General features: G+C 33.4%; 2 protein-coding genes across 2 annotated transcripts; both read right to left on the reverse strand.

The window, feature by feature from the left end:
• Window positions 1-1,374: 1,374 nt before the first annotated feature.
• Window positions 1,375-2,129, reverse strand: LOC132162888 (uncharacterized). The gene is made up of 2 exons (XM_059573108.1): window positions 2,014-2,129; window positions 1,375-1,854 (listed from the first exon to the last, which is right to left on the reverse strand). The coding sequence occupies exons 1-2, from the start codon at window positions 2,127-2,129 to the stop codon at window positions 1,590-1,592; spliced, it is 381 nt and encodes a 126-aa protein (XP_059429091.1). The 3' UTR covers window positions 1,375-1,589.
• A 2,762-nt stretch (window positions 2,130-4,891) lies between these two features.
• LOC132162889 (disease resistance protein RUN1-like) lies at window positions 4,892-10,616 on the reverse strand. Its single transcript, XM_059573109.1, has 5 exons — window positions 10,138-10,616; window positions 8,339-9,443; window positions 6,324-6,599; window positions 5,467-6,228; window positions 4,892-5,380 (listed from the first exon to the last, which is right to left on the reverse strand). The coding sequence occupies exons 1-5, from the start codon at window positions 10,614-10,616 to the stop codon at window positions 4,892-4,894; spliced, it is 3,111 nt and encodes a 1,036-aa protein (XP_059429092.1).
• Between the last annotated feature and the right edge of the window lie 1,767 nt (window positions 10,617-12,383).

Consider the following 12,383-nt stretch of genomic DNA (forward strand, 5'->3'; position numbering starts at 1 on the left):
AGGTGACTTCGTGGACCCTATTTTCCACATGTTGCAGCCTTTCCTTGGTTGCCTCATTTGTGACGTGGCCACAAACCCGAGTCTCAGTTAATCCCATACTCAAATTGGTAGTGACTCTGATATCAAATAATATAAACTCTTACCCTTCAAAACTAGCTTGCAATGTGAGGGTGCCCAAAAAATATATATACATAAAGGTCATGGAAGGTTCAAAGGCATTATACATTAATACTAATTTTAGATTTCCTACTTAGAAGATATGTCACAGTTAAGCTTAGATACCCATGATGTTTGTAAATGGTAATCTAGTAATGGCATACGGACTTGTGTTTCATATTCATTCTTTAAGGCTAGCTAACGGTACATGCAGTTCTTTAGTTAGGGCGGCGGCAAATTAATAAGGAAATCATTGGAGGAAAAAAAGCTTGGAATATATATATATTGTCCAATTTTTCTACTCCTATGCCACCTCAATTCTTTTCATTTGTCAGTGTGTGAAGAAAGTTGCAATGACCTACATGGTTTAATGTTAGCTAGGGATCACTCGGGTGGTAGCTTGGCATTCACCAAGAATGTGGAGTCATCGTGTAATTAATGTCACTTTTGGCTCTGATAAGATCGCATTCGTTGATTGTGGTTGTTTGTATTGTCATCGACATCGTGTGGTTCATTTACTCCTATATATTGGTTCTATTAGTATATTTGCCTCAATTATGAAACCTCATTGGGGGTGATGGTGAAATGATGGAGTGATTGCTTATAATGTAAAAAGGTCCTTCAATTCTAATGGACTTACTACGTAGTAAAGGATTTCCATTCCTTCTACACATCTGAAATTCAAAGTGGAAAAGCTCTGCAATTTAGAAAAAAAGAGGCATGTGCTCTAATGATGCCATAATAAGATAACTTCTGATCTGGAATTTTGAAATGGCAAATCTTTCGGTGTATATTGAAGCTAAAACAGAATTCTCATTGCAGGAATGTGTTCAGAACTGGTTTGAAATTTTCAACTTATTCTTAAAAGCAAAAACATTTTCCATTTCTGATTTATGAGTTTGGAGTCTCCAATTCTGACATCCTAACCAATATGGAGTCCTTTTAGCTGATTGAAGTTTATATATTTTCATACCCTTTAAATGTGGCAGGAATGAATCAATGTTTTTGTCGGTTGATATATAAAGCACTTCCCAATGCTATAACGTTGGTTGAAGTTCTCTTGAAGCATATTATGTTCCGTTGTTTTATTTTGGTGGGCATGTATTATACCTCACATCTCTGCGGCTTTCTGCAGGTTGAATGTAGAGAAAACTTTAATGGACTGATTTTGGCGGAATACCAAAACCATTGAAGGAAAACTTTATTTATAAACATAAGAAATTACGAAGGAAGAAACCTATTTGAACTATACATGAGGTGTTCTAAGTAATTACAAATGACTTTAATTACAAGCTGGAAACTAGAGATTGAATACATAATGCTATCTAACATTAATAACTTTAAGATTTTCTACTTCAATCTTAGAATAAGAAGTTGGTTTGAATCCAACTTCTCTTTCTTTGCACTTTATCTTGGATAAGTGTTCTACAGCTTCACTCCTCCTCGTCTTGATCTGTAGTAGTAGAATTCTTCTCAGCTTCATCTTCATCAATTGCAGCAACATCTTTATCAATTGCAGCAGCAGCCTTGTTCTTCACGGCTGCCACTTCACTAGGAGCAGGAGCTTCAGCTACTGCAGTACTAGGACTCCTCACGGCTGCCACTTCACTAGGAGCATGAGCTTTAGTTGCAGTATGGTTAACAAAATGCAAAAATTTATATGTGCAGAGCAGTGTCTTTTTTGTTGTTGTCATATTCCTGTAGTTGTTGAATTTGTAGATTTTTAGAATACCTTAATTTGAATAAATACCCAGCTAGATTAGAAAAAGAAAAAAGAAAAAAATACACAGCCCTCTAAAAGCAGTTAACTAACAAAATTAATAAGCATTAAGGTAAGGTAAGGTAAGGAGTCCTCACTCAAAAACAACTGGATTCCAAGTTGCAATCACCACCATCATCATCATCATCATCGTCATCATCATCGTCACAACGGCTCTTAGATGGTTGAATCCTTTCAATCTTATTGCATTCATCCTCTTCGATTAAACATTCTGAATTTTCACTTTCTTCATCGAGTTCATCATCTTCAATTGAACATTCTGAAATTTCACTTTCTTCATCGAGTTCATCCTCTTTGATTGAACCCACTGAATTTTCACTTTCTTCATAGGATTCATCCTCTGCAGATGAATTTCCCAAGAAATAATTACTTCCTTCATTGAGCTGTTTCAAAATCATAAGTAAATCTTAAGCGGTGGAAAAGTAATGGAAGAAATTTTAGTTCCTTCGTAGAAAAAATATTACCACAGGCAAGGCACCATACCTAGAGCAATCATTTATAATTGTAAGGGTCATATGCAAAGTTTTCCAGGTTAACAATAATTCTCTCTTTTGTGTCTGTAAATAAAAGAACAATTGATTAATTACATGTTTTAGAGTTAACTCAAATAACAGTACAAACTTAATTAAATGCCAGGTCACTTTTGTGTACGTAAATAACAGTAATCCAAGTTAACTCAGTGACCTAAAATGTAGAGTACCAACTTAGGGAAAATCAGAATGTGAGAGAATAACTGATTTTTCATCTTGATCAAGTTGCATGTCAAATACAAAAAAAGAAACTACTTGATAATATTTTCTTCTCACTAAAGATGAGAGAATCTTGAAACAAGAAGGGCAAGTTTGACCACATGAGAAATCTCACACTAAGCAAGATTTCAGATATCCCCCAAGATTCTTATCAATCTCCATAACATATCTATATGCGTACACATGCAAAAATATATTTACGCATGTATATGCCTTGAAATTCCACTAGACATGAATATGACCCACTCTGCACATGCTTGCATAAGGCAACAAAGTGGGATAATAATTACTCAGAAAGAATTCTTATCAATCTCCCAAACGTATCCCTTTCTTTTATTTTTTTAATGTCAACAGGTTTTGTAAGAGGATAAGAATCACTCAGAAAGAATTGCTCTCCTCAGTATAAAAGTTCATAAGACAGCTCACTCGTGATAATGTAAAATGACATTTGTTGAGTGAAACGGCCACTCAATAGTCCACAAGACAGATTTCTTCCTGAAATGATCAAAAACAGGAATTGTACAATCTAATAAAAAAACACCAACCAGCACAATACTAGAATCTCATTTCTTCTCTATTACCATTATGCAAAAAATACTTAAGCATAATCACAAACATGCATATAAGTAAATTAGACATTGCATATGTGACCTATTTATAAGTGCAAACTACTGTCTTTTTTTTGTTATCATATTCTTGTCGATGTTGAATTTATATATTTTTAGAAACTTCTTGTAGTTAACTTCATGATAATGCATACATCCTAAACCTGATGTTGACAAAACCCACCCTCTACATTTCCAAAAGAAAACCCCCCCAAATTTCTGCACTTAACTTCGCTATATCTATATATGGGCAAATACTTGCAAAGTGGTTGGATCTTTTTGCAACGCTTTTCAAAGTGAAATTAAGGAAAACAATTCTCATTTTGGCCGGTCCTAGAGATCCTTCTATTAACTGTTAAGTAGCACACAAAGTAAAAACTTTAATTATTTCGGGACAAACTTAAGCCAGGGTCAATTTTTGGAATATTTTGAATTTCTGAGTGTCAAGTTTGAAATATAAGGTCCAAGAATACTTATCCACACCAAATGAAGGCCTAACTAGTTTCCCATGACCATCAAATTATGAATGTATGCAAATATGATTTGAGTTGATGACAATCAAATACAATAAAACCAAATCCCATAATAATAAGAATATGATAGACCGAACCCATCTAACGCTGTGATTAGTTCTGTGTTTGCCACTCTGTAGGCATGTGGTATCCATGGAGAGCAGGAGTTCCTTCTAAATGTGAATTGGCTATGCTGCTGGAAGAATAGAAGGGGTGTGAGGTTGGATTGAGAGACTGAAAGGTGCTAAATATGTCCTAGAGATTCCCATATGGAACGTCGTCTCAATTTAGGAATAACCTGATCCATAATGAAGTGGACAAATCAATATATCATTAGATAATTAAGTGGACAGATAAGACCTAAAAGCTACAAACAACCCACTAAACTCACAGTACCAAGCAATTAACCAAAAAGAAAATTAACAAGCATTAAAAGATCCTTACTGAAAAATAACTCCTCATTTGTTGTGGGTTACAACTAGATTCGAAGTTGCAAGCATTATTATCAGTGACGACGCCTCTCTGATGGTTGAATACCATCTGATATCCTTTCAATTGTTTTGCATTCATCATCTTCGATTGAACCCACGGAATTTGCTGGTAGAATAAGACGGGGGAAGTGAGGTGGGAACTCAAGCTAGTGGCTCTCTCTCAAATATTTGTCATTTGCACCCTAAACACCGTTTCCAAGCCAGAAAAACCTGATCCATGATTAAGTGGACAAATCAATATATACAACTAGCATCAACACTGGGCTGAAAACCAGTTAACCAATAACAAAATTAACATGCACTAAGGTAAGGTAAGGTAAGGAATCCTTACTGAAAAACAACTGGATTTCAAGTTGTAATCACCATCATCATCATCATCGTCACATCGGGTCTTAGATGGTTGAATCCTTTCAATCTTATTGCGTTCATCCTCTCGGGTTAAACATTTTGAAATTTCACTTTCTTCATCGACTTCATCCTACTTGATTGAACACATTGAATTTTCACTTTCTTCATCATCTTCGATTGAACCCACTGAATTTTAAATTTCTTCATCAGATTCGTCCTGTGCGGATGAACTTCCCAAGAAATAAGTTCTTCATTCATTGGATCCATCAATAGAGAAACGAAAATCCACGTGGGTCACATCTGGATGATCTTTCGCATTCTCTGCATGCTTGTGTATAATATGAACTCCGACACTTCTGACGAACATCCGTGAAATTATAGACAACTCAACTTGCAAATTGTCTCCCTTTAGCTCAATATATTCTAGGTCGAAGTAGTCATGCCATACATTTTTTGTTTCCACAAACTTGAATTCTCTCAGTCTACCAATTAATTCTATACCTTTATGCCTCATTGTAAACTGAACCACATCTATAGTATTATCATGGAAGCCCTCACGAATGGGTTGAAGAAGAGCACAAAAAACAATTCCTTGGATCTCATCCAAAGGAAGGAGCCCTTTAATATCTATTATACATGATTGACTACCATATGAACAGTCCATACGATGGCGGAGAGACTCTGGTATCCTATTTCCAGGAAATACAATTCCACCGGCAAAAGAGTCCTTATAATGTACCTATTAAACGAATGTTAAGAATTTTCACAAGTACAACCCATAAACCAAGACACATACAAATACGTACATAAGAGAGAGAGACATACCTTATTCAAAAAAAAATCTTCCACCTGATTCCCTATTTTCTCAGCCATTTTAGCGCACTCACTCAATTCAATCCACTTTAACATTGGCAACTGACATGTATTGAATTGATTTTCTTTCGATATTTGTGGAAAACTTTCCAATGAAACACATCCGCCGGCACTTATTTGTTCTATATTTGCTGGAAGTTCTAGAATTTCTTGAAGTTGCTTGCATTCAAACAAATGAAGCTTCCTCAATCTAACAAATCTTTTGATCCATGCAGGCAGACTAGCAATTTCAGTCCCTGATATATCTAACACCTCTAAAGTGGAAGGGAAAAGTGTCTCAGAGAAACATATTTTATCAAGAATCAGTTTTGTTAGTGCCGGAAACCCAACCGAGGAACAACCAACATCGGAAATGCTTGAATTCGCTGGAGGAGGCGATAAGAATAATTCTCTTCTTTCCTCTGTGGACACAATTGGGAGCATGGATTGTCCTTCATCCCTCACATTTGTTGAAAGTTTTGGACACCCTTGGACAAAAAGATAGTCCAGATGCTGTAACTGAGGAATGCTACTTGGAAAATGAATAAGGTTAGAGCATTCGAAAAATGACATAAGGGTAAGCTTATCAAGGAATCCAACAAAGTCATGAATCTTAACTAAACTTTTGCACCGAGAAACACGTAATTCTTTTAAATTTGGAATTCTTGAAATATCAGGAATTTCAGTTAGGTTTTTAAGTCGAATGAGTCCCATAATACTCAGGTTTGGAAATTTCTGCAAAGGAAAAAAAAAGAACGGAGAATGAAATAAGCGTCAAAGAAGTTTACAACATAATTCTAAAGAAAAAACATTAAAAATAACAATCATACCTTAAATCCTTCCTTGAGTCCTTTGAAAGGGCCATTACATATTCTTAGAATACTGAGTTTCCGTCCATGAAAATTGGATGGCAGAAATTGTAAAGGACATTCATCCCAGTCAAGCACTCTTAACTCACTAGGAAGATAAGTAGGCATTTTAGAAAAGTCTGCATTACGACATATAAAATATCTGAGCCTTTTCATCTTCTCAAAGGTTTTGGAACTCCACCGTATCAAGTCTCGTTCAGGCAATTCCACTAATATGCCTTCAATTTTGTTTGTTCCCTAGTAAGATAATGCATAAATGTGGCAACAAAATCAAAACATGAAGTTCTCCCTACTTTATCACTTGCTAGAATTATAATTTTATTCTTATATATATATATATATATGACTTGATAGAATTATAATTTTATTCTTATATATACACACAATATTTTATGAAAATGAAGCAAACTTATATTCCATCAATCTGGCTGCCAGGCTCACTGTGTGGCCTTTTTTTTTTTTTTTTTTTAATAGATAATTTGTTTTTATTATTAGAATGTCTTGAAGTAAGTGATCACATTCAAGATGTCAATTTTTTTTTTTCTTTCTTTTTCTTATATTTACTTATTATTCTTACTTATTTATAAAATAAAGAGTACAATACTCGTAAAAATTATATCTATCTTTGAAAAAGCGTAAAAGCCAATTTCCTTTTTGATTTATTTACTCTTTTGGATTAAAGGCATCCTACCTACATCCAAATACATGTTTGGGGAGTAGTGATTTAGTGAACATTAGCGTGCTTGAACAGTGTGCACGCCGGTGTTCATTTATTATAATTTTTTTTTTTGACTATTTCAATATTATTTTAATAATATTTTATAATAAATGAACACCAGTGTGCACACTGTTTATGTATGCTAGTGTTTACTAAATCATTACTCCATGTTAGGGTGATGTTTTATGTTTAATTATTTTTTGAGTTTATGTTTGGGTGTCTTTTACACCCAACTCTAATTTTTTTAACCCAACCCAAATTTTTCAACCCAATTCAAATCTTTTTAACTTAACTAAAAAAAAAAAAAAAGGCAATAAAAAAATTAATAAAAAAAAAACCCAAGGTTCCATTCCACCCCCTAATCACCCTCAACTGACATCTCTTTTACACTAAGACATCCAAAATATTAAGAAATAATATTTCATTCCTTCAAACTACAACTTCAATTCGTTATTACACCTTTTGTTAGCCTATGGTGTTAAATGGATGAAAAATCTCAAGCATGTTGTGCAAGTGCCGGTTCTTTACATGAGCTACCCAAATTATCAATAAAAAAATATGAAAATCTAAAAGAGGAAAAAAACAAGGAAAAAAAAAAAAAAAGAAGGCTGAGAGGGTATTTCCAAATGTATGTTTAATTAGTTTTTATTTTTTAATAATTATAATGGGGGCAACTATGGTATTTCAAAAGTAAAAATGAGGTTGTTGCGGGAAGAAAGGTATAAAAATGGTCATGCTCGTACGAGACACTTGACCACTTTTTTTTTTTCTTTTTGTTTTTTAATCAATTTTAACATTTGATGCTGATTGAATTGTTTTTTTGACAAGCATGGTAGTTTAGTGGCATAAATGAAAATGTGGTGATGCTTAAGGGCGAAAAGTGTATTTTCTCCTTGTTTTTATATTGGGATGTCCCAAATTAAGTGACCATACTCAAAATGTCAAATAATAATAATAATAATAATTAATATTTACCTATTACTCTTATCTCTTTACAGAAGAAAAGACATGATGCTCATGAAAATAATGTATATCTCTTAAATAGGGTAAAAGGCAATTGCCAAGGATGACTTATTTTCTGTTCTTAATTAATGGCATTCTACTTACAACCAAAATTCTTATTTTGAGACAAATGGAAATGGTGTGTGTGCACATGTGTTGTGTGTGTATTCATGGAATCGTGTGCATGTTATGTGTGTATTTCTCCATCCATTTTTACAAATATAAAATTAAAATATTTTTTTGATGTTAGTCTTACCATATCTTTTTCTAGTACATCACGAACGTCTTCATGAAACCACAATCTACTACGTTTGCCTGGTCTTTCGGGCGATTCTTGACGAACAATTTCTCTACCCATATCTTGCAATAAGTCATGCATGGCCAATTTATCCTCATGATCAATAGTTATGAGAGACTTCTCCACAAGTATTGCAATACCAATAATTGGATTGAAACCACAACTGTCTAGCATCTTAGTAACATATTTTTCATTTTGCCCTTTGAAAAAGCATGCAATGTCAAGGAAAATATTCTTCTCACTTTCATCCAATCCATCATAACTTAGTTGAAGTTTTTCTAGAATATTTTTCTCTGGAATTCTTTTGTACTTTTCCAATGCACTTTTCCAATAGTGTATATCTCTACCATATAGATTTGAACCTAGCACTGTTAAAGCTAGTGGGAGGCCCCCAGCATAACGTAGTGCATCTTCTATAAGGTCCACAAAATAATCATGAGGTTTGTCACTTTTGAAAGCATGTATACTAAAGAGCTGAAAAGTTTCATTGTGATCCATTTCATTCATCTTGTATGTGAAATCAACGTTATGCTTAATTAGCAAGTGTTCATCTCTTGTTGTTATAATGATTCTACTTCCTAAACCAAACCAATTGGGTTCTCCAGATAATGCTTTCAATTGGACCAACTCATCCACATCATCAAGAACTAAAAGAACATTTTTACGACAAAGCCTTTCCTTTATGACGTTGATTCCTCGATCAACATTACTAACCTTCAAACTTGAGTTGCCTAGGATCTCAGAAAGTAGTGTCTCTTGCAATTGGACTAAACCGCACTCTTTCATTGAAGTTTCTCTAACATTTGCAAGAAAACAACTATCTTTAAACTGGTAAGCAAACGAGTTATAAATCGCCTTGGCAATAGTTGTCTTACCAATTCCACCAGCTCCGAAGATTCCTATTACGCGTATGTCACTCATCCCAATATGTAAAAGCCCATTGATATCTTGTATGTGAGACTCTATTCCAACCAGATATTTGGGAACACTTTGGTATGTACGATTTACTATTCTTGAAACCAATTGAACAATTTCGTTGATGAATTTAAATTCATTCCTACCACTGCAAAAAAAATAAATAAATAAATAAATTAAATTAAATAAGTTACACCTTCCACATGAAAAAACATAGGAACATGATCTACTGACAATTTTTTTTCTTCTCTTGCAACAAGTGATAATGATAGGAGACAAGATAGGAAATAACCCTTCCTTCTCTATACCTCAATCCTCCTTGGATTGACTCCAATTCCTCCCTTAATTACGTACTCTGAAATGTAATTGAATTCTTCAAATTGTTTTTCTTCAGATCGGATTATATAGTTCTCAAATGTTTAATCTCTTAGTAAATTGCATTTTTTTTCATCGTGCAAACATTGAATAATCTCTAATATTCCCACTAAACTTCAGAATAAAGCAAACACTAAAAGTTAAATACTAGATGCATGCAAACACTACCATTAAAATTGGTATTGAAATCTTATATTGTGAAGTAAATTATATCAGATTATATAAAATGACCTTATGTTGTATAAGGATGGTGCAGGACACCAGAGAGCCGTCCTATTCTTTATCTATTTCAATTTTTTAAGGACGCATCTTAAAATATTCTTACATTAACATAGTGTTTTTAATTGACTGAATTTATATAGTTGCCCAAATTAAAAAGACAAATTAAATAAAAACAAAACAGATATATATATATATGAATGAAAAGTAGAGGTCTAGAATAAAGGAGCTTGCGTGGTCGAAAATACCCTTTCTCTAAATGCCACCCGGACAAATTGGCCACTTTATTCAAGGCTACCTTCCAGCTCTGCACTGTTTCCTCCATGAAGCTGTCTTGGTGTTGAGCCGATGCTTCTCCAAAATTCTTCTTCTGATGCCGTACGTCGGATGGATCTATTTTATAAAACACTGGTAAAACAATTTGTTGGTTTGATTCCCTGGACCGGAGGATCTCGATCAGCTCACTCAAGCAGCATGTAGATGATGCATAGTTTTCAGAGAGTACAACTATTGAAGTCCTTGAATCTTTAATGGCTTTGAGAATTTCCGGTGAAATTTCCCCTTCTCCTCTAAATTTGTCATACATGTAGGTATAGATTCCATTTTCACATAGAGCTTTGTATAGACAAGCAGTAAAACTGAGGTGGGTATCTTCACTTCTAAAGCTCAAGAATACATCGTAAGGCCATCGACGGCCGAAAGAAGAAGAGGATGCTTGAAAGGCCATGGAAGAAGCTCGATCTTGGCGTATGAAAGCTTGATTATTATTTAAGTAGCGACTCTTTTCAGGGTTGTTTGGTAGAGCAATTGGGTCTCTTGTTAATGTTCATCACAATTTTCCAAAAAGATCAACATTTAAAACATTCTTACGAACCCAAAAACCAACATCACCATTATAATATGTGAAAGTGGGGTAATATTTGTATAATAAACAACATAGATTTCTAGCGAATTAGTGCTACAATGATCTCTTTTTGCTTTAAAAAATAAAAATAAAAAAGCAGTATGATGATTTTTAAAAAAAAATTAAAGAAGCTACAATTTTTTTTTAAAAAAAAAAAAAAAAAAAAAAATGGGATGGTGGCCATGCGACTTTTTGAAAAATTTTGAAACTTTTTCTTATATTTAAATTTAATGGGGTTTTTTTAAAATGTTATATTGGGTCCGTTTTGTGGAAATAATGATGATTGATTGAGGGTGAGGCTGATTGTTTTAATTTTTTAAACTCATGTAAAGCTTATTAGTGACCTAGAAACTACTGGAGCCTCTACTGTGGAAGCTTAATCTAAAATTTTATAATATTCTAGAGTAATATAATTAAGTGCCTTGATTCACACCGTAGCAGGTTCACGAGTGTTTCCCATTTTCTCCTTTTCGTTTTTTATTTTCTCTTCCTCTACCGACAACCTCACCCACCCCCATCTCCTTCCATTCTTTTTCTCCTTTTTCTTATTGCTCCCACGTTCTCCACCACTTCCTCTTTCTCTTTTCTTATTTTCTCCTTCCCCACCACTCACTTTGTTTTATATTAGTTTATTTATTTCTTTGTCTCGCACTATCCACTCTCTTTTTTATTTTTTTTATTATTTTTTTTTTTTACACTTTTGTAAACCTATAATACAAACAAATTTTATAAAAGCACTTTTACAACATTATGTGACACAATATGGTTAAGTTTTTCTAAAATTAAATTTAACTAATTTTCAATCATATTGTAAAAGTTTTTTTTTAAAAAAATATATATATATAAGCCTAACATTCCTCTTTATTAAAACATTATCTAACAATGTTACTTATGCACAAAATCCCCAAACGCAATCACACTCAACTCACAATATTTAATTAGTACTACTAAGTATTAATAGAGCAGTTGCAGATGTTGACTGAATTCTTTTTTTCTTTTGTAAAGACAGAAAGTTGTGGATTTCACTTTTATTTTTGAATTTAGCACATATAATAATTTTAATGGACTAATTGAAAATTATAGTATGGTGTTGTATGATTTTGTGTTTGTATTATTGATATGAATTAGCATTATTCATACCTTGTCTTTTGGTTGCAATTTCATGAAAAGCATTATAATATGTATTACAAGAAACACCAATTATCGGACATTCCTATTAAATTGCTTTACAAACAACAATAAGCTAATTTTTGAACAGAAATATATGGAGAAGGAAGAGAGGCTGTGAGTGTTGTTGGCAGAGAGAGGATTTACCGAACAAACCCTCAAACCAAATTTTAATAGTTTATAATATATGAAAGTGGGGTAATATTAAATATTTGTGTAATAAAATACCCAACCCAAAAGCACATCACTTTTCTCTTATCCTTTTCTTCTCTCTTTTCTCTTTCTCTTTCCTTCTTCTTATAGCTTGCTAAATGGCTCTTCAAAGAAACAAGAAAATTCTTGCCAATTTCCTTATAATTAATAAACAATCTTGAAAGATGAGAAAAGGCATACGCGTTGGTCAAAGAAAGAAGCAAACTTTTT

This window comes from Corylus avellana, chromosome ca10 (assembly GCF_901000735.1).
Source record: "Corylus avellana chromosome ca10, CavTom2PMs-1.0".
Classification (NCBI taxonomy): domain Eukaryota; kingdom Viridiplantae; phylum Streptophyta; class Magnoliopsida; order Fagales; family Betulaceae; genus Corylus; species Corylus avellana.

Excerpts from the sequence above, each read along its gene's own strand:
- LOC132162888 (XM_059573108.1), bottom strand. The coding sequence starts at position 2,129 with ATGAATGCAATAAGATTGAAAGGATTCAACCATCTAAGAGCCGTTGTG. Across the intron at positions 1,855-2,013 it reads TGGAATCCAGTTGTTTTTGA|GAATATGACAACAACAAAAA; the intron begins GTGAGGACTCCT and ends CAACAACTACAG.
- LOC132162889 (XM_059573109.1), bottom strand. The coding sequence starts at position 10,616 with ATGGCCTTTCAAGCATCCTCTTCTTCTTTCGGCCGTCGATGGCCTTAC. Across the intron at positions 9,444-10,137 it reads GGGTGGCATTTAGAGAAAGG|TGGTAGGAATGAATTTAAAT; the intron begins GTATTTTCGACC and ends TTTTTTTTGCAG. Across the intron at positions 6,229-6,323 it reads GACTCAAGGAAGGATTTAAG|AAATTTCCAAACCTGAGTAT; the intron begins GTATGATTGTTA and ends TTTCCTTTGCAG.